General features: G+C 41.9%; 1 protein-coding gene across 1 annotated transcript in view; it reads right to left on the reverse strand.

Annotated features, from left to right (window-relative positions):
• Positions 1 to 24,132, reverse strand: part of PHTF2 (putative homeodomain transcription factor 2) — a 108,629-nt gene that overhangs the window by 19,679 nt on the left and 64,818 nt on the right. Inside the window, exons 4-8 of the mRNA XM_056845948.1 lie at positions 19,433 to 19,502; positions 16,517 to 16,675; positions 15,242 to 15,407; positions 14,475 to 14,639; positions 9,021 to 9,222 (exon numbers count right to left, since the gene is read on the reverse strand). Coding sequence (XP_056701926.1) covers positions 9,021 to 9,222; positions 14,475 to 14,639; positions 15,242 to 15,407; positions 16,517 to 16,675; positions 19,433 to 19,502 — 762 coding nt within the window. The remainder of the gene's footprint in view (positions 1 to 9,020; positions 9,223 to 14,474; positions 14,640 to 15,241; positions 15,408 to 16,516; positions 16,676 to 19,432; positions 19,503 to 24,132) is intronic.

The raw sequence follows: 24,132 nt of genomic DNA on the forward strand, positions 1-24,132 counted from the left end.
AAGAACAGTGCCTTGCTGTCAAAGGGGAGATCTTCCACCCTTTCTTTAACATCAGCTGGGAGTGAGGAGGAGCGAAGCCACGAATGCCTCCTAAGAGCAATACTGGTATTCATGGCTCTTCCTGAGCAATCCGCCATGGGGCGAGATGCTGCAAGCTGGTGTTTCCCTAGCCTTTGGCCCTCTAACTGAAGGACCTTGAGAAGGATCTTCTTTTCCTCTGGGAGGAACTCCAATAACTCAGAAGTTCTATCCCACAAGGCCATTTGGTAGCAGCCCATTAGGGCCCCAAAATTAGAGATGTGTACCTCCAGGGCAGCCGAAGAGTACACCTTTCTCCCCAGACCATCTAGTTTACGTCCTTCCTTGTCTAAAGGAGACGAGTGTACCCCTGATTTGTACTTGGCCGCCATCACTTCAGTGATAATTGAGTTAGCCTGAGGATGCTTGAAAAGAAAATCGCAGCCGTCCTCCGCTACCTTATATAAATTTTCTATTTTTTTAATAGAGGCCACGACCGAAGCTGGCCTCTGGCAGCTCACCATGATGACATCTCTGATGCCCTGAAGGAGCAGGAGTTTAGGGAGACCAGAATCAGGGCTATATAAAACACCCATGATAGGGTCAGCAGGCCTCAGATCTGACTGGACCACCTCAATATTAAGTGACTTAGCCATCCGGATAAGCTGCTCAGAGAACAGTTTCAGGTCCTCTGTGGGTGACACTGGCATGGGATCCCCCACGGCGTCATCTGCCGAGGGAAGGGAGGTGTCCTCTGAACCCAGCTCCAAAGGTCAGCTCGCCCTCTTCTTCAGTGTCCAGCGACACTTGCCTAGAAAGAGGTGTTGACGCCATGGCTACCATCGGCGCCGACATCGACGTCGATGGTAGGGGCCGAGCCAGACAAGGTTGTGCTTCAACATCCCCATGGTGTCGAGGAACCGGCTTCGAAGGTAACGCGGACTCTTCATGGCGCCGAACTTGGTCGACGTCGGACCGTTTAGATTGGGCTCTCGGCATCACGTATGGAGTCGATTGGCCAGGCCAGCTCTGGCAGCGGGGATCGACGTCATGGGGACTGTAGTCACCAAAGCCATACCCCAAGTAGAATGGAGGAGGATAGTACCCGTAAGGCATCCAAGGCTGCTGGAGACACTGGGGTCTGCGGGATAGCAGAGGTCCTGCAGAGGTCCCTTCGTCTCCGGACGAAATGATCTCAGGGATGTCTATTTCTTCCTCATCCGAGGATGAAAATTCTACCTCGACCCCAGATGGAGAAGACTCGAAGACTCCCCTCGAGATCTCAGGGATGATAAGGACCTCTTGGACTTTTGTTTGTTTCTTTGAGGGGGGTTCAGACGCAGCCCTCTGGCCCTTCAGAGGCTCCTGCAATCCCCTTAGTGTTGGAGGAGAGAGAGGTTTGGGGACCTTCAGGGGTTGTCTTATCTCCTGCCTTCTCAGGACGAAGAGATACTGCGTAAAAAGCTGCCTTAAGTTTTTTAGCCCTGTCCTTATGACATTTACAAGTGAAGCAGGCACAAGCTCTGCAGGAAGCAACAATATGCCCCTCACCCAAGCAGAGCAGGCAATCGGCATGCTCATCTGTTGTGGCCATCTTCGTACCGCAGCTATGGCATTTTTTAAACAGGGCCATAACTAGCTCTCTCTCTCTTTTTACGTAAAGAATAAGGAACTGACTGTGAAAATAAGCGCCGACCTGAAGAGATCGATGTGGAAAAATCACGGTAAGTGTGGAAGTTGTGTGTTCTCTCAGCGGCGGCAGAACGAGAACTGAGGGAAGAGTGCTCCTCACCCCCCGTCACGTGACCGCTGCGCGGGAAAAGCCGTTAAGGCTTGGTCGCGGACAGGGGGAGGGGAGCGCTCCTAGGGAGCTAACTCTTCTGGAAGCTTGGAAATCTTCTCTGTGGCTGGCCTGCGCAAGCGCAGTCCCATGTGTGCCTGAAACAAACATAACCACATTAGTTCCTCTGGGTTGCTTGCCAACTCTCTTCCAAGTCGAGGACTTGCATGTGCTCAGTTTTGTTTTTGAGGGGAGCTAGCATTTTTATGTGCCACAGAAAGAGAGAGCTGAAAATGGGAATATTCCTGTTCATATGGTTACTAGTTGTTCACTTTTTTTTTTTTTTACAAAGGTTAGTAAAGACACTATGCTAAACATATCCAACAGCAAAACTGAATACATGCAGGAGATTCTTGGCTTGGATAATAACAGTTGTTGAAACAAGCCAAGATGGCAACAGCAGCTCTCTTTCAGAACATCAGGAGCAGTAGTGTTTCCTATAAGAATTAGAGCAGACCACAAACTATAACATAGTTGCTAAATCAAAAATTTTAAATGATACTACTGCATTACTGTTGTTTCTACTATTTTTAATATTAGAAAGCTGAAACATTTTGAATCAAGTAGAACCCATACTGCTCCATACGTTTCCAGTATTCTGAAGTGAAGGGTAAACCTTGCAAATGAACGTTATAAAATTATTAGCTGTCTAGCTCGCCTTTCCTCAAAGGAACTCAGAGCAATGGTACCAAATTGTTCCCAATTCAAAATGGCTTCAGAAAATGGCCTTTACACATTCCATGCTGTAAATAGAAGCCATAGTGTAAATCAGACAAAAAAAACAGCATTTGTTATGCATACCCCATTATCTGCCACAGAAAGAATCCCTGGGTTGGAGCAGAACAGCAGTCACTGAAACAAATTTTATGAATTCCCACCACCAGCAGCTGTGGACGATCCCTGAGGTGGTGTTGGGGTCTGCACTGGGAGAGGTGAATTTTCCACTGGCGAAAAATAAATATGATCCACAAGATATTTATGAAATGCAAAAGGAGAAGAGGTCTCTTAGTCTATGCTGATTTATTATGCCCCTCAAAATTCTGTTGTTCCAAAAACTGGGGATGGCGATCCAAAGGAAGTTGACAATTTAAAATTGTGGCAGGGCAATATTACTAACTTGTTATAGAAACCAATTTCTCCTGGTTTCATTTTAGTTAGAATGTTTATAACGAATGCACTTTTTAATCCTGCCTTCTCTCTTATGAACTCAGAGTAAAAGCATGGCTTTTCCTTCATTTTTTTTTTTAAATCATCAGAATAACATAGTTAAATAGTTTAGGCTGGTAGAAGATAACTGGACAAAGATCTCCAAGTGAGCTTCCTGGTAGTGTGGGGGTTTGAATCTAGATCTCTCCAGCCCCAGCTCAACACTGTCGTCATGACACACTACACTGCAGGAAAGCACTCAAAGAGGAAGAATTCAACCCTATGGTTACAATATGCATCCAATAGCTAATTCTGAACATGGTTCCATTAGTAAATCTACATTATGACATGGATCCAGACTTAATTTTCTGTTAATTGGGGTGGGGTGGGGTAATTTCCTCCAAAGCCCTTTTCCAACTTTTTTTTTGCCATCAAGTAGGGTTTTTGAGGCAAGAGAGATTCAGAGGTAGCTTCCCATTTCCTGCCTCCACGTCACAGCCCTGGTATTCCTTGGAGGTCTTCCTTCCAAATATTAGCCAGGTCGACCCTGCTTAGATTCTGAGATCTGGCGAGTTCAGGCTAGCCTGGGCTATCCAGGTCAGGGCAGTGCTTACTTAGGGCAGGGGGGGGGAAACACACACTTAATGGAGGATGTTCCATCCATTTCGGACTGATTATTTTTTTAGTGAGCTGCCCTGTTTATATAATTGCTACTGTTTATTTTTATTTATTCCAGAGGCAGAGAGAGAACTGAGCGAAGGAGCACGCTCCAAAATTCTCAAGCTTCTAAGTCCCTCCATGGCAGGCCTGCACAATAACCCATGTGTGACTGAAGAAGTACCATGACAATGAACAGTGTAAAGAGAAGATCCAAATCTCCCTCCCCTGCTTGGAGCCTTTAAATTCAAAAATTTGAACTATGATCAGCTGCCATTTTGGGGATTGCACAGCAAGCCCAGTAAGCATTACTTGCAGGCAGTGAAGACAGGTGCCAGTGGAAAGAAATTGGGTAGCAGATAGGACTGGATGACAAGTTGGATGGCTACAGAAGCCACTGCCAGTCACAGAAAAAGGAGGCTATGAACAGCACTGCTACATCTTTCTCCATTCCCCAACCATTGCTGCTATGCCCTGCCTCCCCCAAGGACAGAAGGGGGCCAGGAGACATCCGGCCGCCTAACGCACAGGTAGATACCCTGCCGGATTTGTTAGAGCCTGTGGCAGGCTGGGCCTTGGAGTTTCCCTGGCTAATAGTTTTGGGGGACTTCATGCCAATGCCACACCTTCATCACAGGCCCTGGACCTGGTGTCATCCATGGCGGCACTAGGGCTCTCCCAACTTGCTTCGAGTCCCACACACCAAGCAGGATCTTTGGGTCTGGGTTTGGCATGGGTCTGATGCCAAAATAGGAAGTTCCATGGTCAGACCTGCCTGGTGGAATAGTCTCCCTAATGAAATCAGGGCCCCGCGGGATCTTCCAAGAATTCCGCAGGGCCTGCAAGACCGAGCTATGGTTAAGGCCAGCGACGGTTCTCCCTACAAATACTGGCCTCCCTAATCCCTCCTCCTCCCCCGCTGCTGAGCACCTTCCCCCATTTTGGGGGGCGGTCAGATCCATCAGCCCAGCTGCAGACGTCTATTTTGTGATTTTAGCGTCATTGGGGGGATATTATTATCCCTTATTTATTAGAATTAATTTGGGATATTTTTAAAGGGTATTTAAAATTATATTTAATGTTTTATTGGTTTTTATTATATTCTGGATTTTGTAAGCCGCCCTGAGCCTGGCCTTCAGGTCTGGGAGGGTGGGGTAAAAATGCGATGAAATAAAATAAAAAAATCTTCCCTTTATCCCCTACCTGCAAGTTTCTTCCAGACCCCTGCTTGTGCAGTTCTAATTCATTTGGTTTACACAGAAAACTTGAAACTTCAGGTAAGATTTCCCCCTATGCTATTCTGTGAAAAAACACAATACCATAGAGGAAAATCTTACCTGAAGTTTCAAGTTGTCTTGATTGGCTGACATAATGTTTTAAACCAGAGCTTAGATGTTCAAAACCAACAGATTGTAGAGCACCATTATAAAGGATGCCGTGGTACTTACCGTGAAGGCTCTTTCTCTTCCGAGGCGAAGGGCATCTTATGATTGGGTGTTTTCCCGCTGCTTCCAGGAGGCAGGACCAAAGGAAACTTCCTGTCTCCTTGGCGGGAAGACCGCCCACTATCCTCAGTTACTGGCTTGCCTAGCTCCTAGAGAAGTGCTAAACAAAACTGAGAACAGAACACATGTAAGGGAGGAAACAGGAGTGTTTAAAACATTGAACAGTGAATGACCCCGGAGGGTTAAATGGTAACTGGGCCGCCAAACGGGCGGAAAAAACTTGAGAACTATAGGCCCATCGGAAGGTCATCTGGTCTAAGGACCACTCTCCCTCTTCCACTGTCTGTCGACTTAGCCAGTCCGCTTGTGTGTTCAGGACTCCGCTGATGTGCTCCGCCTTTAAGGATTGCACGTTGGCCTGTGCCCACTTGAAAATCAAGGACGTCTCCTGGTGAAGGGCCGAGGACCTGGTCCCTCCCTGCTTGTTGATATATGCCTTCGTGGTCATGTTGTCCGAGCGCACGAGGACGTGATAGTGTTGAATGTCCCTTGAGAACGCCCGCAAGGCTAGCCGAACCGCCCGCAGCTCCAGAAGGTTGATGTGGAGCTTCTTCTCCTGTGGTGACCAACGACCTTGCGCTACCTTGGAGTTGAGGGTCGCTCTCCAACCTTCTAGACTGGCGTCCGTGAACACTTGAAGCGGATCCTCGTGGAGGTATTTCAGAGCCTTTCCCAGATTGGATGGGTTGGTCCACCACTGGAGGCTGTGTTTCACAGAGAATGGCAGTTGGATTAGTTTGTGTGTCTTGCGGATTATGTGGCTTTGAAAAGGCCAGAGCAGCCACTGGAGTGGGCGGAGGTGGAACCTTGCCCATGGAACGATGTTTATGCATGAGACCATGTGACCCATGAGTTTTGCTAGCGCCTTTAGACTGGATCTTTTGTTCAGTATAGTGGCTCTGGCTAAGGTGATTATCTTGTGGATTCTTTTCGGTGGCAGGGAAAGGCTGTTCGTGGTTGAGTTTATATGGACTCCGAGGTGGATGATGTTCTGGGAGGGTTCCAGTGAGCTCTTCTCCAAGTTGAGGACGTATCCATGCTCCTGAAGGATTTGTGCCACTCTCGCGGTATCCACCAGGGACTGGTGGCGAGATTGTGCGCATATCAGGATATCGTCCAAGTAAGGGTGGACTTGGATAGACTCCTGCCTGAGGGTTGCCATGATGGTGATAAGGATCTTGGAGAAGACTCGGGGCGCTGAGGAAAGACCAAAGGGAAGTGCCCTGAACTGATAGTGTTCCTGGGCATAGGTAAAGCGGAGGAATCGTCTGTGAATGGGATGGATGAGGATATGAAGGTATGCTTCTTTCAGGTCCAGCGCCGTCATGTAAGTTCCTGGTAGAAGGGATTCCACAATGGAACGCATTGTTTCCATCCGAAAACGCTTCTTCAGGATCCTGCGGTTGACAAACTTCAAATCCAAAATTGCCCTCCAGTCCCCATTTGCCTTGGGAACTGTAAAAAAGATGGAATACACTCCCTGAAACCTTTCTTGGGTTGGGACCATCTCTATGGCTGCCAGCTGTTGGAGATGGAGAATGGCCTGAAGAGTTCTTTGATGTTTCTTCCTTTTCGATGGTAGAGGAGAAGGAATGAAGCGATCCGGAGGTGGGGTAGAAAATTCCAGGAGGTAGCCCCTGGAAACAATTGGCATAGTCCAGTTGTCGGGGTTTGATTGTTGCCACCTTGTTGCGAACGCTTGCAGCCTTCCTCCGATGGGAAGGGAGCTGGAGTCATTGGGTGTTAGGTTTGGCAAACTTGTCGGACTTATCCGACCGGGTTTGCTGGCCTTGCCTAAGGAATCTGCCGCCCTTACGAAAGGCTCGGGAGTTGGAGTTATTGTTGCTCCAGGACCCTTTCCGGGACTCTGACCTGTATCTGAAGGGAGCTCTGGGGGCACGAAAGGACTGATAACCGGATGGGCGATTGTCCTTTCTCAATTGCTTAGGCATCACGTGTCTTTTATCCCTAGTTTCTACTAGGATTTTGTCTAGCTTCTCGCCAAATAACCTCCCCTCTTGGATCGGATAGGCCATTAAGGTAGACCTGGCCTTAAAATCGGTGGGCCAGGCTCTGAGCCATAGTGCTCTCCTGACTGAGGTGACCGAAGCCATGGATTTTGTTGAGAAGGAGATAGCATCCAGAGAAGCATCACCCATTAAGGACCCTATCCAGGCCAGCAACCACACGTTGGTTCTCCTGAGGGACCAGCTGGATAAGTTTCTTTATCCAGAGGTAAGAAGCTCTGGCAAAGATGGAAGTAGTTGCGTTTGCTTGGATTGCCATTGCTGCAGCCTCATGGGCCTTCCTGGTCAATGATTCTGCTTTCCTGTCTAGCTGGTCTTTGATAGAACCAGCACCATCCTCAGGAACCAGGCCGGGGTTTTGAAGGTCAATAACGGAGCCTCCACCAGGGGGACCTTGAGAAGGCTCATTGCATGAGGTGCTAGGATGTAATTCTTTTTAACAGTACTGGGAATTTGTTTCCCTGATGTGGGGTTATCCCATTCATCAGTAACCGCTTGCAGAAAAAATTCTGGAAATGGTACCATGTTAGTCTGGGGCCATTTCCTGGGAAAGCACTCCTGCACTCCCCGCTTGCATTTTGGGGAAGGATCCTCTAAGGCTTCCTGATCCTCAATGAGGTCCAGTGCCAGAAGGGCCTTAGCTAATAGACTCTGAAAGTCCTCCCCAGAAAACAGCCTTGGCTGTTGCTCATCTGGAGGGAGGATGTCTTCGTCTGAGTCGTATTCACCTTCTTCGCGCTCCCCTAGATCCGAGGACTGATCCTCCTCTGAGGAAGGGTCCTCGTCTTGAAGCACTGTGGTCTGAACTGTAACCTTCTTATATCCTCTCTATCTGTGCTAGCAGGTAGGAGGAGGAAGAGTGTGGGGAAGCCTGCTGGACTACTCAGGGGAAGGAGGGGGGAAGTCTCATCTGAAAGGCTTGGAAGGCTCTGCCATTGCCTCTGTAAGGCTAGGTTGACCAGGTCACTAACCTCCTCACTGGAAAAAGTCCGCCCCTCACCCCCAGCTCGAAGGGGGGGTTGCCACCTCCCGCCTGGAGCCCTCCTACCGGTAATCCGACGATGTTCAAAGGCTGCATCAAGGTTGCAGGCTGAACTGGAGCCGTTTTGCTGGCGGACGCAGGAGCGAGCCTGGGGGAGCCAAACTTCGGCTTGTTGGAGCGCCTCTTCCTTCTCTGAGCGCCCGGGAGCGGCGCCTTCTTCGGCGCGGTTTTTCGCGCCTTTTTCTTTGAAGGCGCGGGCTCCCCTTCCTCTCCCAAAAGCGCTGCCGCGGCTCCCTCCCTTTCCAATGATCCGCCGGTGCAGTCATTGGAGGGGGCTTGGGTGGAGTGGACCAGCCCGCCAGCTTGAAAATCTTCGACGGAGAGGAGATCGTCCTCCCTCTCCGTTGTAGCGTCGGCCATGTTGGATGTGCGGCAGGCTTGTTCAGTCCCTCACTAACCCGCACTAGCAGACAGGAGGGGAGACGAAACGGGGGGGGGGGGACAAACAAGGAAGAACAGGCACGAAGGGAAAGGTTTTTTTTTTTTCTTCAAAGAAATAAGCTAGAGCTAAAGAAGGTCGCTGCTCTCCGGAACAAGGCAGGACAAAAACTGAGGATAGTGGGCGGTCTTCCCGCCAAGGAGACAGGAAGTTTCCTTTGGTCCTGCCTCCTGGAAGCAGCGGGAAAACACCCAATCATAAGATGCCCTTGCCTCGGAGGAGAATGACTGAATACTGGGCTAGATGGACTTTTGGTCTGGTCCAGCACGACAAATCTTGCATCCTTATCTGCAGATGGTGACAATAAGCCATCAAAAGTATTCTAGAAAAAAATTCAGACACTCACTTTATGATGACTAGAATTATTATAGGTATTTCTGACTGTTCCTGTGCTCCAGCATGTCTCTTCTGATCTAAAAACTTCAGAGTGAGCCTCATGAAACTGTAAGACGTCTTCACTGTTTTTATTGGTCTTCTTTCCATCAAGGGAGACGTACCCATTGTCAGTCTCTGTTGACTTATCTATTGAATTCTTTGCTTTCTTTGATCTAGAGTTAACATACACATGAAGTTACTAGTTGTTTAATCCCTCCCCCTCAAATTGCTACACCACAGAAACACAATATGCATACGAAATTTAACATTTGCCACAAACCGTTCATACATTTCAGTCTATAAAACATCCTGAAAACAATTTCTATTTGATTGACTCAGGATACATTAAAAAAACTATTTTCTATCAGTTGCATGTTCTGAAAGCATAATTTTGGTCATGGCCATATATACTTGGCACTTCTTTCATTCTGCCCTCTCAGGAAATCTAACAACAAATACATGGTTCCCTTCAAATAGAATTTTTAAAATCCTGTGATCACGCTTGTCTTGCTTCTGGTCAATATTATTTAGCAACACATTTTAACAGTACCAAGGTAATAAGGCCTTTGATTACAAAAGCCCAACATATAGACAGAATTAACATTTGGCTGTAAAATTAAAGAAACTAAGCAGAAGAAACCCAGGAAGGGCATTAATTATTTTTTTAAAAAATAGGATGAACAAAATATTGAAATGCTGCCATTTATGCACAGAGTCTCACAATTTTGCTGCCTTAATAGATAATTTACATGCAGTGGCTGTGCAAAACAAATATGTAATAATTCTATATAGTTAACAGGACCTAATGCTTAGTGAATAGGACATAATGCTCGTGGAGCATATTACTTTAATCTGTTTGAATTCTATCTTTTGCCTTGATTTTGTTGTAGGATGGATCCTGTATATTTAATAATGAATAAACTGCCACAAGAGCCCCAATATGGGCTAAGGACAGAAATCTTAGAAGAGTGCGTGCCTGTTGTGGGTTATATTAGGAAGAGGACCCACCCTCCTCCCCTCAGTTTCTGATGGTTGCAGCAGCAGCATTACTACCCAGGAGGTTCTTAGAAAGGGAAGCAATGCCTCTTGCTTCCACTATCCTTTGACCACTCTGCTGTGTATGTGCTGCTAAAGAGCTAGAGAGTTCAGCCCCCAAGGATGGAAAGTAGAGGTGGTTTTGGAACTTTTCCTTCAGAAGCCTTGACTGCTGATTTTCTTTTGTCATGCAGCTAAAAGAAACCAAGAGGAAAGAGAACAGGAAGAATGAGCCTAGTTTATGTTAAATAAGACCTTTCACAAGAGAGGACCAAAATGAGCTTCCAACCCTGCCTGTCTTCTACAGGAAGCCAACCAGCTGGGAGTTGAGGACAGTCTCCTGCCCAAGTCCTAATGGTCTGTCAACCAATTTTCTAATACTGCCTCTATGACCCAGAATAGAGAACTCTATCCTGCATAGATTACATCCCTAGATAGAACATGATATATGAGAATCCATTTTTTAAAAGCATGCTAACTTAGCTGCTTGAAATCCCTGGATGCTTTTTGCAAAAAGAAAGCAAATCTGGAAGAAACTGAGGTTCCTCCAGACAAAGCTTCTTTAGGACATGCGCTCTCCATCCCAGACTATCCCCAACCCAGTGATAAACTCAAAACTGACAACAAATGAAGCCAATGCAACGAATGTGTATCAACTGGTCACCTGTTGATCAGTGAATTATACAAAGCAGATGCACCAACAAATGGAAAAGCAAAGACAACAAGTTTATCCAACTAATTATGGATAACTCCTAAACAGGAAGTGTGGAAAGTTATACATCTTCTTGGACACAATGCAAAGAGCTCCCCATAAGGTACAGCCATAATTGTATGCACGCTGGTATGACTTGGCTTTCTTTTGAATAGCAGCCTCCCCATACTACTGTGCAAAATGTATTAAAAACTCCCTTACTAACTGTGGACTTGACTGCTGTCAGAACTATACTACAGAGGTTCTAGTACGGACTCAAGAGCTGCAGTGTATGCTACAGAGGTTCTCTGTATTTCATCCTTCCTTATGAACCAAGAATGCTCCACATACATTTCCAATCATTCAAATAGAATGGCAGGTTTCTCTATATGATCTCAAGTTGTACAAGGGGTGTTTTTAATATTATTAACTGTCCTGGAAAACACATAATACTGAACTCTAGTACATGGCTAGTACTGTTCCAGCTACCAAAGCTTGGTATATGTATTTATTATAATTGTTAGTAATTTTGAAGAAAATGATGTACTATCCTTTAATATTTTGTTCAATACCAGTGAAGTATAACCATGAGCTGATTATCAAAAGCATTGACAAGCACCAAGTATGCTCATATCTACGTATTTATGATTTAAGATGTGTACATGAAAATGGTGCTTAATTTTGTATAGGGCCCAAATTTTAAAAAATCATTGAAAATAATTCCTGTGCCATGAATCACTAAGGCAAATATCTGGAGACTGCAGAGAGCACTTCCACTGATGCAGAAGGGGAGGAAATATATCGAAATTCTAATTTGGTTCACACCTACAGCAAAGCCAGAAGCAGTACTTGAAGCTGCTTAACAATTGTACTAGAAAAGCAATAGAGCAACTGCATGATGCTTCCCAACAGCCAGTTTCTACCACCACAGACCTTTCTGATGAAGGAAGAGAAAAATAATCAACTCACTGCCCTATTTGACATTGAAACAGGGCATTCAGTTAAAGTGGGAACAGTTAACTTCAAGTCACCATTGCTTAGCTGATAACTTAAGAAGTGTTCAGTCGTGATACAAAACTGCATGCTGAATTACTGTTGCTTGCAAACATTTTTCATCAGGACATTCCAGAAAATGCTAAACGAAATCTTCTGAGAGGTTTTTTCAGAGCTGACTTAAATTTACTATATGAAATACAGAGGAATGTGTAAATACAAGTAACACTAGTATAGTGGTAGTTATGATATCATTTCTCTTTTCTTGTGGAATTTTGGAGTTAACCAAAAGTTCACACACTTTTCAAGTATCAATCAACTCTGTTGCTTAGAGCTACTTTCATCTTGGACAGTTGAACAGTTACAGAAAACTTAGATTAACTGCTTTTTCATAGAGGTTAAGAGTTGAGATTGGCCTTTTTATCTTGCTACATCAGATATAACTCATGCACATGCTGATTGGCTTATTAGCCCTTACGTTGATTATCTCATATTTAGTTATGAACCAATCAGTTATCTAGAGATGATCACATGACTATAGTAGATCAGATCTGGAGAAAGATAAGATTGGTATTTTTCTATAAATATGTACTCCTGTGGCAAGCAAATTAGGTCTCTCTGGATGGAAGTCTCAGAAGATTAGGTGAGAATTCTTGATGAGATATCTTGGGCTTTATGATACCTAAAAGCAGTGAGACAAGAGCTGAAACTTGATTTGCTTTTAAAACTAGATTTGCTTTTAAAACTACTACTTGCTATAATATGATTAAGGAATACTAGGGACTTTGATAATTTTAGCATTTATCTTCACAACACTACAGTAATTGTAGGATTGACTTTTTCATGCCTGTACATTTTTCTGTCTTGCTCAATAAAAAGAATATTTTATTTTCTCAATAAAAAATAAAAGCTTCTACAGGTGTTCTGTCTGGTCTGTTGGTTAATAGTTCAGAGAACTGAACTCTACCCCTTACTCTTTTTTATTAGCAGAATTAAAGGTTGTAAATCATCTTTAATTGATAAATCCTGGAGAACTTTGCTACTAAACAGTTTTGCCCAGGCAGAGCCTTTAAAACTGTTTAGTTCAGATTCTCTAACAGGATGCAGGAGGGAATCTCTTGGTACACTAGGTGTGCCATGTATAAAGTTTAATCAAAGGCGGGTAGTATTTTGTAAGACACCTGACAAAAGCAAAGGTTAAGTTTTTGCTTTGCATTTTCTTCACTGAGGTGTACAACAAACTCAACAAGCTCAACAAAAATCCCTCAGGTTGGTTCAGATTATACTGTAAAGACTTCAGCTGTGTCTCTGGGCCTTGGGGAAGAATTGAAAAATAGTTTTCAAAAAGTTTTGTATGTTACATAATTGTACATTTTTTTTTGCATGGAAGTCATCCACAATTAAAAATGGAACAGATTCCCATTGTTCTGAATGTGCTCCATAATCAAAAAGGTCTTCAATATAAAATTTCCTGAGCCTTTCGTAGTTTTTATAAGGCCAAATACCTAACTCATTTATGTAGACTAAAAACAGAGAGGACCATTGAGACCCTGAGGTATGCTCTTAAAATGCTTGCCAGAACCCTTAAAATGCTTGCCAGAAGCAACACATCATGATTACAAAACAGTTTGGGTTTTTAGCAAACAGCATCACCAAAAGAGCACAGATATGACATATTAGTATAATAATGCTAAACATACAAAATGTACACATAGTAAATGGCACTATCCTTTTCCTGATTTTTTTTTATCCAAGGAGAGTAAGAGTTTTAGATCTTGCCTGAAATTTTTTAATTAAAAATGTAAGCAATTAATCCTCATTGTTTAGCCAGATTTGTAATTCAAAATGTAAAGTGCACAATGATTTTCCTTGGCAAACTGGGTTTTAAAGCTATTAATATTAACTTAAACCAAGACTCGCATGGCTTTGAAGCAACCATCTCTCTCCTTCTCAAGCTGTTCATCAATTAAGTTTTAACAGGGATATTTTATTTCATTACAGCATAGGTCTTCAATGGATGGGAGAGGACCCATAATCCCATCAACCAACCAACCAACCTGCTAGGTTGCACAAGTAATATAGTTCATCATTTTTTTTAATTCACTGAAATCTCTGTGGGCAATTAACAGTTTGAAAAGAAGGTCTACTACTCTTCCTAGGGTAGGAAGGATTATTTATAAGCGAGATGACAAACATAAAACAATACTGAGCATCTCTCACTCAAAACTGAGGAACTGCAAACAACCAGCACACATTTAGAAACAGACTGAGATTAAAAGTGACTTTTGAATCAGTAAGGGTTGAAGACCACTGGAGTAATGAACTGCAAATATCATAACATCAAAAGTAGACTTTGGAAAACCTACACTACATGGCAAAAAGAAACTTCAAAAGTACAGATTTATAGATTGTGTCTAAGCTTTGGCATTTGTTGTCCAAAATTTCTCTCAGACATCAGTTTTTATTGATCTACTACTTGGGTTGTTTTTGTTCTTTTTAAAGAAAGCTGCAGTTACATATTTGTATAAGGAAAACAAATGCCACAGACTGTATTTCGATAATGCTACATTAAAACAGAGTTATAAATCACAGAGATTAGGTGTGTTTAGATGGATGCACAAAAGAGGTTGAAAGTATAAATGTTTACTTGGTCAGAAAAGGGATAGTGCTTCTTTAAGACAAACATAGCCTTGAATAAATACAAACCCTGATAAAAAGAAAGCGGCATGCCAGATATCTCTGAAGAAAACGCCAATACTGTAAGAGGTGCTTGTACCGTAGGTCTGCACTGTTCCTTCCTGTGTGTTATCTGTGGTACTAGAGCCATCTCCTTCCCTATGTACTTCCAAATGTGCTGCTTTCCTTAATTTCCTTCATCAGAAGAGATTAAAAGTGGAAGATATCTTGTAAGTGTTATTCACTAGCATAACAACATGGTCAGTGTTCTTAAAATCATGCAAAAAAAAGTGTTTTCAATCCAACCACCACTTTTGGCTTAACAAATATTTTGTTATTCTACACACAAGAGAAGTTAAAAAATTATGTCATTCATACAAACACAGGTATTTTCTTTACTGATTAGATATCATTGGCCCAGAAGAACAAAAATACAAGCACAAGGTACATTCCTTCCCTGTTATGCAGTTTGTGCTTCTGACTAACCATTTAAACCCTGGTAGGATTCGGTTCAGTTTGTTGTGGCACCCTAAAAGATACTGATCTGCACTGGGTGCAGTTCAGTCACATCTCACAACAGTATTTACAACATACCTGTTCAACTGCTTAGGGACTACAGTTAAATCTTGTCAACAACAAAGGCAAAGAAAAAGCTTCAAAGTAAAAATATCACCCCATTCAATCTTTTAAAATGAATTCATTCCAGATTGTAATTTATTCCTTAAAAATAATAAAGATGTTTAGATTCTGAAATAAACACAAGGATTAAAGCCCCATAATCTGAAGATAACCTGTACCTTCGCCTTCTTCCTCCTGTACTTGGAGTTGGCTTGGGTGTTCTTGTTGAAACAATCTGGCAATGCACAGTTCCAAGAAGCAACATGAGCCACACTGGCCCTATCACTTCAGTCAGAGGTATACTATGTGGGCCTTCTATAGTATAGAACAATACCACTGCAGCAACTTTGGAAAGGTATAAAAAGAAAAAATAAAGAACGAGAAGTATTCGATCCACACAAATATTCATAATTTTTAAAATGACAAAGATTGTCCATTTAAAGAGCATTCCTATTGGAAATCATTACTTCTTCGTCAATATGGGCATGATCCAGCCAAAGTTAAGCATTTTTTTACTTCTATGACATTGATTTACAGCGCAGAGTTACTACATTGTACAGGATGGCACTGTTTAAGCACTTAATACTATCAATGGAATCAATGGACCTTAAAGTACTTAATTTTGATTGGTTCCTGACCAATTTGCCTAAATAAACAACTTCCTTTTAGAGATGTGCTTTAAACCCCATCGAATATAAATAGCGTTTATATAATATGAATTAACATTGTATCATAATGAAATTTAGGTGCCTTCTTACAATTCACATTGTGTAGCAGCAGCCTTCAAATTCTCTGATCTCAAAAGACAGCCGAAGATCATTTTTTAAAAAATCATTACAGTAATCACTTCAAAATATGACTGAAAACCTGGGCTGTCTCTGTCCGACACATGAATGAATTTGTGAATAGAGTATCTCTAGGCAAACTATCACTTTAAAGGAACTGTAATAATGTATACTGTAATTAACTTATTCCAGCGCTTAATATAATTATTAATTTTAAAGCAAACACTGTTGCAGATATTATGGTATTCTTTAAGAATGAATATTAGGCAGCCATGAGTAGAGCTATGGCAGTACTTACTACCCTACCACAAACAACATTGTTCATATTATATTTTTAGATACTGCACTATATTTTACTAAGCTGCCTTAAACTTTAGAAAGGAAGTATAAAAAATACCTAAAACAACCAACCATCAGATTCCAAACTATAACCCTTTCTTGCATTAATCCCCACTCCCATTTTCTTTTCAACTTTTCTCATACTTTTTTCATTTGTGGGGTCACCATAATTTATCTTCTTTGCCCTTATTACATCTTCAGTGCCTGCTCTTTTGGGTAGACATTTTAAAGAAATAATGAAAATTCTTTATTTGAACTCAGGAAAATGAGCTGTTGTTTTGTTTTGCTATTTAATTATGATATTTGACTGACTTTGTCATCTAGTTGTACCTTGAAGAAGATAAAGGACGAGGAGCCAGAAAAAAATAACCTGTGATGTCACTTGTAGCCACCACCTGAAGAAGAATGGGAAAAAAACTACTCTAACAATTCCCTTTCGAGTCAGAGAGGTCCAAGGACTTTCAGGTTTAGCTTTAGCAAAGGCAGAACCTAAAGGAAAAACAAATTATTTAGCTGTAAAATATGAGAATTTTCCATGTCCACTTGCATAAAATACAATCCCTTTCAACATTTAAGAACAAATTAGATTTGTTCCAACAAAATATTCACATGGAATTCCATAATGACACACTTTTGGCAAAACACTTGCCCTTCATATATGACAGCATATTTTTCCCTTCAGGAAGAAAGCATACCATGTGGAAATTGTCTCCAAGTAATAGCCACTGTAGTATGAAGTCCACAAATTATTTCTCTTGCTATAAATAGAACTCACATCTATTTAGACCATGAAAAGAATGCAAATATTTTTCCTTTGATTGGTATGGAATCCCAAAGGACCTGCATAATTATCTGGCTGCATAATTATCTGGCTACAGAGATACATGCAAAAATTCCTGTACAAGAACATTCTTATCTGAACAGAATACCCATACATATGAGGCCTACCACTTGCTTGTATGACCCTAACCTTTCCTGCCTACTTAAATCTGCTGGGGGGAGCCTGGCCGACTAAGTCCAATAGATAGTTAATGCTTCCTTGAGACAGGGTGGTTACGCCAGCCTTGAAAAAGGCTGTGGTGTAGCCACTTCTAAAGAAGCCTACCCTGGACCCAGGAGATGTCAATAACTATCAACCAGTCTCAGATGTTCCATTCTTGAGCAAGATGATTGAACAGGTGGTAGCTGGACAACTTTCAGCTTTCCTGGATTAAGTGAACTGTTTAGATCCTTTCCAATCTAGTTTTAATCCAGGTTATGGGACTTGGTCGTCCTGGTGGATAATGTGCACCAGGAGATGGACAGAGGGAGTGTGACTATATTGATTCTCTTGGGCTTTTCAGCAGCTTTCGATATCATCAATCGTGGTATTCTTCTGGACAGCCTTTTTGGGTTGGGATTGGGAGGCACTTTCTTGCAGTGGTTCTAGTCCCACCTGGAGGACAGGTTTCAGAAGGTGGTGCTGGGGGACTGCTACTCAGCCCCTTGGCCCTTGCGGGGTGCTGCAAGGTTCCATCTGGTCCCCTTATGTGCTTCAACATCTACGTGAAACCTCTGGGTGAGGTCATCTGGAGACCTAACATGAAATGGATTGACTCAACAAAGAAAGCCATGCTCCTCAGTTCACAAGACCTAAGCAAGGCTGTTAACGTTAAAGTGTTTTGGAGGTCATTAATTTGTAGGGTCACCATAAGTCAGAAGCGACTTGATAGCACTTAACACGTACATATATAAATTTTGTTAAATAAAAATACTTTAAAAATCTGAGAATAGGAAAACAGTCTGGATGTGATCTTATGTTGAGATTCCCCAGGCCACACATACACTCCCCAATTGCTCTTTGACAAGATCTATAGTACTTATACAAAAGAACAAAAAACTAGGGCCCAGTTTAGAACAAAAAACTAAAAGGGAAATTTGTGTTTAGTTCTCTCAGGATCTCAACAGGCCTCATCTGAAAAAGCACTCTAGCAAATTTTCCCCTTTCCCACAAGTGACCATCTGATATGGGCTCATGCATCTTTGCTCACTTCTGATTTGCATCAATGGAGAAAGAGAAGGAATTGGTATACTGGTGTATCTTGTTAAACTGAGTACACAATTTTATACTCATCTGTTCATAGTATTACTGTGTTATCATTTACAGCATACTAAATACGACTAAAGGCAGCATTTCTAGGATGTTACATCAACTCAATGTTGGCAGGGCTAACAGTGCTCCAGGATTTGACTGTGGCTATAATTTTCAGTGCTACTGAAACCATAATCATAAAACCATAATCATGACAAGACTTATCTCACCTGTAGTCATAACCCAGAACAAATGCCTAGTCAGCACAATCTATTCCAACAGCTATTTGTGCTTTGGCTACTGTTTCTGTATTTACTTACAATAAACTGACTTTCAAGAGAAATACTAATGGAGAAAGAATTAGATAGTATCACAGATTATAATGGTGTAAGATCAGGACTGTAGCAAAGTTTACAATCCATGACTTTTAAATTTATACATACAACATAAATATGACATACATTTGAGCAGTATCCAGGATCTGACTATGGAGCTTATCCAGTTTTAACCACCATTACATAAAACGTTTTTTGTGCCAGCCCTGATTCAATACATTTTCCATCACATAAAAATGCTGTGAGAAATTAAAATAGGAGTCTCTTGAAGGACCTAGGGAGTTCTTTGTGAAGGCAGTTAGTTCTTGAGAACTACCTAGGTGACCTATGGTTGCGCGGCACGACACAGAATCCAATGTGAAGCAGACTAAATGTTGAAATTAACTGAGAACAAAGGACTTTCTGATAACCATGTAAGTATGATACCTTGCTCCGACAAACAGAAAAGACTTTTTGCCTCAGGAAACTTTTTTTTAAACTTTTTACCAGCATTCTATTCTATTTGTGTTTTTTATCAGAGTCATGCAGATTACTGTTTTTTTTTTCACAGTAAAGTGAAAAATTCTATACCCAACTTGGGTCTTTCATACTCTGCCTACCAACGTGTCTGCTATGACACATGCATACCAAGATTATATCCCACTGAAACGGAGGTTCTTTTTATAGGACGTTTTCACAAGTCATATACAGCAGGTAGATCGTGGTAGCCTACTAAGATTTTCAAAAGTTCTGATCCCTTTGCATAAGAGGAACGCAGAATGGCTGGGGGGGGGAACCTACACATTTCTGGGCCTCTCACAGATAGATATGGCATTCCATATTTAAGAAATCTGTCCTTACCTCTTACAAGATCAACATCTATGAGATCTGGCTTGACATGCCCAGTTTTCTTTGGCTTGTTCCTCAAACCCTGCAATATGTAAAGATTATTAGACCGTCATCATTTCATTTAAACAAGAATAAAGCTTAAACTGGAAATAAGGGTCAGTAACTGTATTGAACTTTTATAATTTGCAATCTGTTGCAAGAAATTTCTGATTTATACCTTTACAAATTAAAAGTACTTTTTAACAAAATAATATAATAAACATTACTGCCCCTTTTATTATGAGAACTCACCTATATAAGTAATTCAGTTCAATTATGCAGCCACATACTACATACACATGCTTGCCGGAGTTAGTAAATTACTTGCTTTGATATCTGATTGGCTTTGTCTTTTTAGTTTTCAAAGACGCATCAGCCATTAGACTTTGAAATTCAAATTTTTGTGCAGTAATAGATGCCAATTAATTACAGACTTCTTTTAGAGTGTGATGCGCCTGAACTTCTGTGTGCCTTTGACCTAGGTCTAGACATGCAGCAGACTGAAGTGGTAATAAGATGGCAGAGCACAGACAGGATTAGAATGGAATGCATCACCTCAGACTGCAGGTAAGGGATTACATATTTCAAAGATCATGAATTCTGTATAAGTGGGAAACTAGTACAGCACATCAAGGGCTAACCTGGGAACATGTCTGTGAAGTGCTAATTTTTAATATGAGGCTTTATATGAGAAAGCACTAAAAAATGCAACTTTCCTCACCAGTAGTCTGAAGTGGTGCAACCCATTCTACAACTTTAATCTGCTGCATGCGTAGACCAGGCCTAAATTAACAATAGGGCCAAGAATGAAAGTCTTGTAGTGGGGGCCTAGTTTTAAATCAGAAATCAAATCTTTAACTTCTGAGGCATAATAAATGAAAATTTACACAACTTCAGAAACAGTTCATTGTGTAAATATGCTACACAGCAGTTTGAAGTTATATGTACAAAGGAGAAGAAAATATCAGAACACACCAAGAGGCCAACTTCAGGAAAAACAAAATTAGTTTAGCTACCATTCCTCTGGACTAAAGCAACAGTCATTCCTTTCCATATGCATCCCTGGTGCCGCCTGCCTAACCTAGACCACTCGGCTCTTCCAAACCATACAACAGTCCTTGGCCATCTCAAGACTCTATGACAACCTTATAACAACTTTTTTTCAGACCACTTTACAGTCCTATCTTCTTTGGTATAAGAAGAGGACATTTGACAGTATACCACAGCAAATGGTTTTCTGTCCCATGCCATTTTTCAGTTTTTTTACAATGCTATGAGCGAAGTAGGTAGGTTCATGCCACCATAATCCCATGGCCAGGTCTCAGAAGCCAATTTTGTTTCCTTTTGGTAATGCATGGTGCTGTGTTTCTATTATGCTTGTAGAATGAAGAGAGACCAAGGCAGAACTCCCATTTCATTTATACCTTCATGCCACAAATTCTGAAAGCAAGTAAATACAATGGAAGCTTCTACAATCCAAATCATTATGCTGTGGGAGCCAACACCCAAAATCATTATGCTGTGGGAGCTGCGTAAACAGAATTTTAAAATGTCATGTATCATCTGTTGCCCACTCTAGTCCAAAAAACCCCCTACATTTAAAAATACCTGCAGTGTTTATGAACTTGGATGCTAAAGACTGCTGCAATTAATTTCACTAAATAAATGGATGGCTTCAGGAAGTATCTAAGAGTGACTAGTTTAAAACATTTATATTGAAATATTTCAAAAATGTTTTGAGGACTATTTTAACCATTTTAAGTGGTATATGCAATAGCACAATGTGCCCACTCAGTGTTTTTTTTAGTTTTTTAAAAAAGCGCCAGTACTCATATATACGATTGCACTGATTTCTATCAATTCCCCCCCTCAATACCAAAAGGTGGTGGTACTCTGTACTGGTGAGTGTGCGTGTAAAGTGCCGTCAAGTCGCATTCGACTTATGGCTACCCCATTTTGGGGTTTTCATGGCAAGAGACTAACAGAGGTGGTTTGCCAGTGCCTTCCTCTGCACAGCAACCCTGGTATTCCTTGGTGTTCTCCCATCCAAATACTAACCAAATACTAACCCTTCTTAGTTTCTGAGAACTGACGAGATCAGGCTAGCCTGGGCCATCCAGGTCAGGGCGTACTGGTGAGTACCACCACAAAAAAGGTGCCCACCAATAAAATGAAGCGTACATTTCAAATGTATTTTCAGCTATAGGCACCTTACAGGCAAACCTAACAAGGAGCTGAGACCAGCTTTGGCTGCTGGGCTTGTGTGATGGATGCAACATCTTACCAATTCTCCTACAGTTGTGCACATTTTCAGAAAAGCTCTCAAGCAATCTTCCAAACATTAATGTGCAAATTCCTCAATGACAATAAGTAGTGAAAGTCTTGATTACATTACATCGGAGTTGCAGGCGTACACAGGAAGAAAGCCTTTCCTTTTGATCTGCGGCAAATAGTTCTTTTGCATGCTCTTTTGTCAGTGCACTGCATGTCTAATCAAACTGTGCCTTTCGAAACATTCAAAGAAAAACCTGAAGTAATATTTTTATGTGGCACCTCCAGTGATATGTTGCTTTAAAGAATGGCATGGTTTAAAAGAAGTAATTGCCTCCAAATGGTTTATAAAATAGATAGCCACTGAGAAGGGAACAAACGTCTTGGGGCCGTGGCTGCCCATGGAACTGAGCAAGTCAGGAAAAAGTCCATAGAGTCTTTGTTTGGGATCCAGATATGGCTTTTGACAGTCCTCACTGTAAATTTCAACTGTGAGTAAAACAACAGACATAAATGAAGGAAAAGAGTAATAAGCAACAAGAGAGGAATGTCAGCGAAAAAGTTATACATTTTTAAGGTTTCATTTTGATTGGGAACATGGACAAAGGAATTATATTTTAAAAGCTACTCTTAGGAAAGATGTGGGGGGAAAGGGAAGAAGTATCTCACAATTTTCAGTGAGGGAGTCACAAAAACATGGGACAGGAACAACAAATGAGTGCAGAACTTTGAGAAAACAGGAGACCTCTGTACGGCTGAGGTTAACAGGGTTGGAAGAGCTGTCAGGGACCGCAAAGACTTCAATGATTTACAAGCCCAACATAGTTTCAGAGGGTAGCTGTGTTGGCCAGCAGCAGAAGAGCTAGATTTGAGTCCAGTAGTACCTTACAGACCAACAAGATTTTCGAAGTATAAGCTTCTGAGAGTCAAAGATCTCTTCATAAGATACAAGATGGATCGGAGATCTTTAAGTCCTTATATCCCACTCAGAAGGTGGGAGGGGTATTGCAAAGAAGGAACTCAGGGCGCAAAGGTACTACACACATTGTAATCAGCTTGATTAGAGCAGAGTGGAAATGCTTGGGGCGGGGAATTAGCATCTATAGTGTGATAAAAATCCTATTTGGTCCTAGTATATTTATGCTACTCTGACTCCCTGGCACACAGTCAACTGCCTACGAAACTTTCCTTGCTTGCCCTCTTCCTCCTGACAATGAACCATAAACAGGAAACCACAGACAGGGCTTTTTCAGTAGTGGCTCCTTGTTTATGGAATGCCCTTCTCCTTGAGACTCACCTAGCGCCTACGTTGCTTCTTTTAGGCTCCAAGCCAAAACATTTCTGTTCACCCAGTCTTTTAATTGAAGGGGTTGGTTTTCTGAAATGCTATTTAATAATGGAAACATTTTAAGATGTCAATGGTCTTTTTTTATGGTCAGTTTTTTTATGCTGGGCTGGGTTTTTAATGCTGGGTTTTATATCTTTTAATGTTTTGTTTTTATTGGGATTTTTTAAGTTACCTTGGGTTTTTGGAGAGGCAGCATAAACATTTTCTAAAATAAATAAATAATTGGAGCTCAGTGGTGGCTACCCCCAGGCTCCATGTGAAGTTTTGCAACAGGACTACTATCTTCTTGGCTTCTCATTTCTCTAACTTTTTTGTATCTAGTGCCTGCTTTTTCTCACTCAATTTAACTTGTCTCTTGGCCTTCTGCCCCTAGTAGACAGCCCTACTTGACCTTGTGCATTATAACGTTTATTCACAGTACCTCTCTCATTAACCTTTTCTTGCCTCATTTTCCTATTTCCTCTGCTGCTTTTAAATCAAGCATTCTCCTTCCTCTGTCCTTTCCTTTGGTTCTAATTTTTCAGTTCATTCAATTGCACACCGAACTTGTATCTGGACTCCCTAATACTTATTCCTTCTCTCTGCAACCTCTTCCCCTTACTCCACCTACCCCACAAAGCCACTTAAAAATTGTAGTGTCTGCAATATTCAGTGCCATCACACCAGCTCAACCAAAGTCTTCGCTGTCATTAAGTGTACTACAATTCAATTTGAAAAGGAAGAATACCTTAAAAATGAGAGACTTACAATAGAACCACATGTCACAAGAAAAAAACATAAGTTCTTTAAGTCTGTGGCTGCATTCTGACATTACTTCAAGCCAACATTAAAAGCCTGAACGTAAGTTTGGCTTACTTGCATGCATCTCACTCATCTCTTCTTCTGCAAAGCTAGGTTCATGCACATTCACGCTTAGTGTGATGTCTCAATGCAGACACTAGACAAACACAGGTGTGGAGCTTCGCTTGTTCCTGCTTACCAGTTCTCCCCCGCAAATGCCCTCCTGGTCTTTTTTAATATTCTGCCCCCCCCCCCATGAAACCCCTAAAACCAG

The sequence above is a fragment of the Euleptes europaea genome, chromosome 3, assembly GCF_029931775.1.
Source record: "Euleptes europaea isolate rEulEur1 chromosome 3, rEulEur1.hap1, whole genome shotgun sequence".
Taxonomy (NCBI): domain Eukaryota; kingdom Metazoa; phylum Chordata; class Lepidosauria; order Squamata; family Sphaerodactylidae; genus Euleptes; species Euleptes europaea.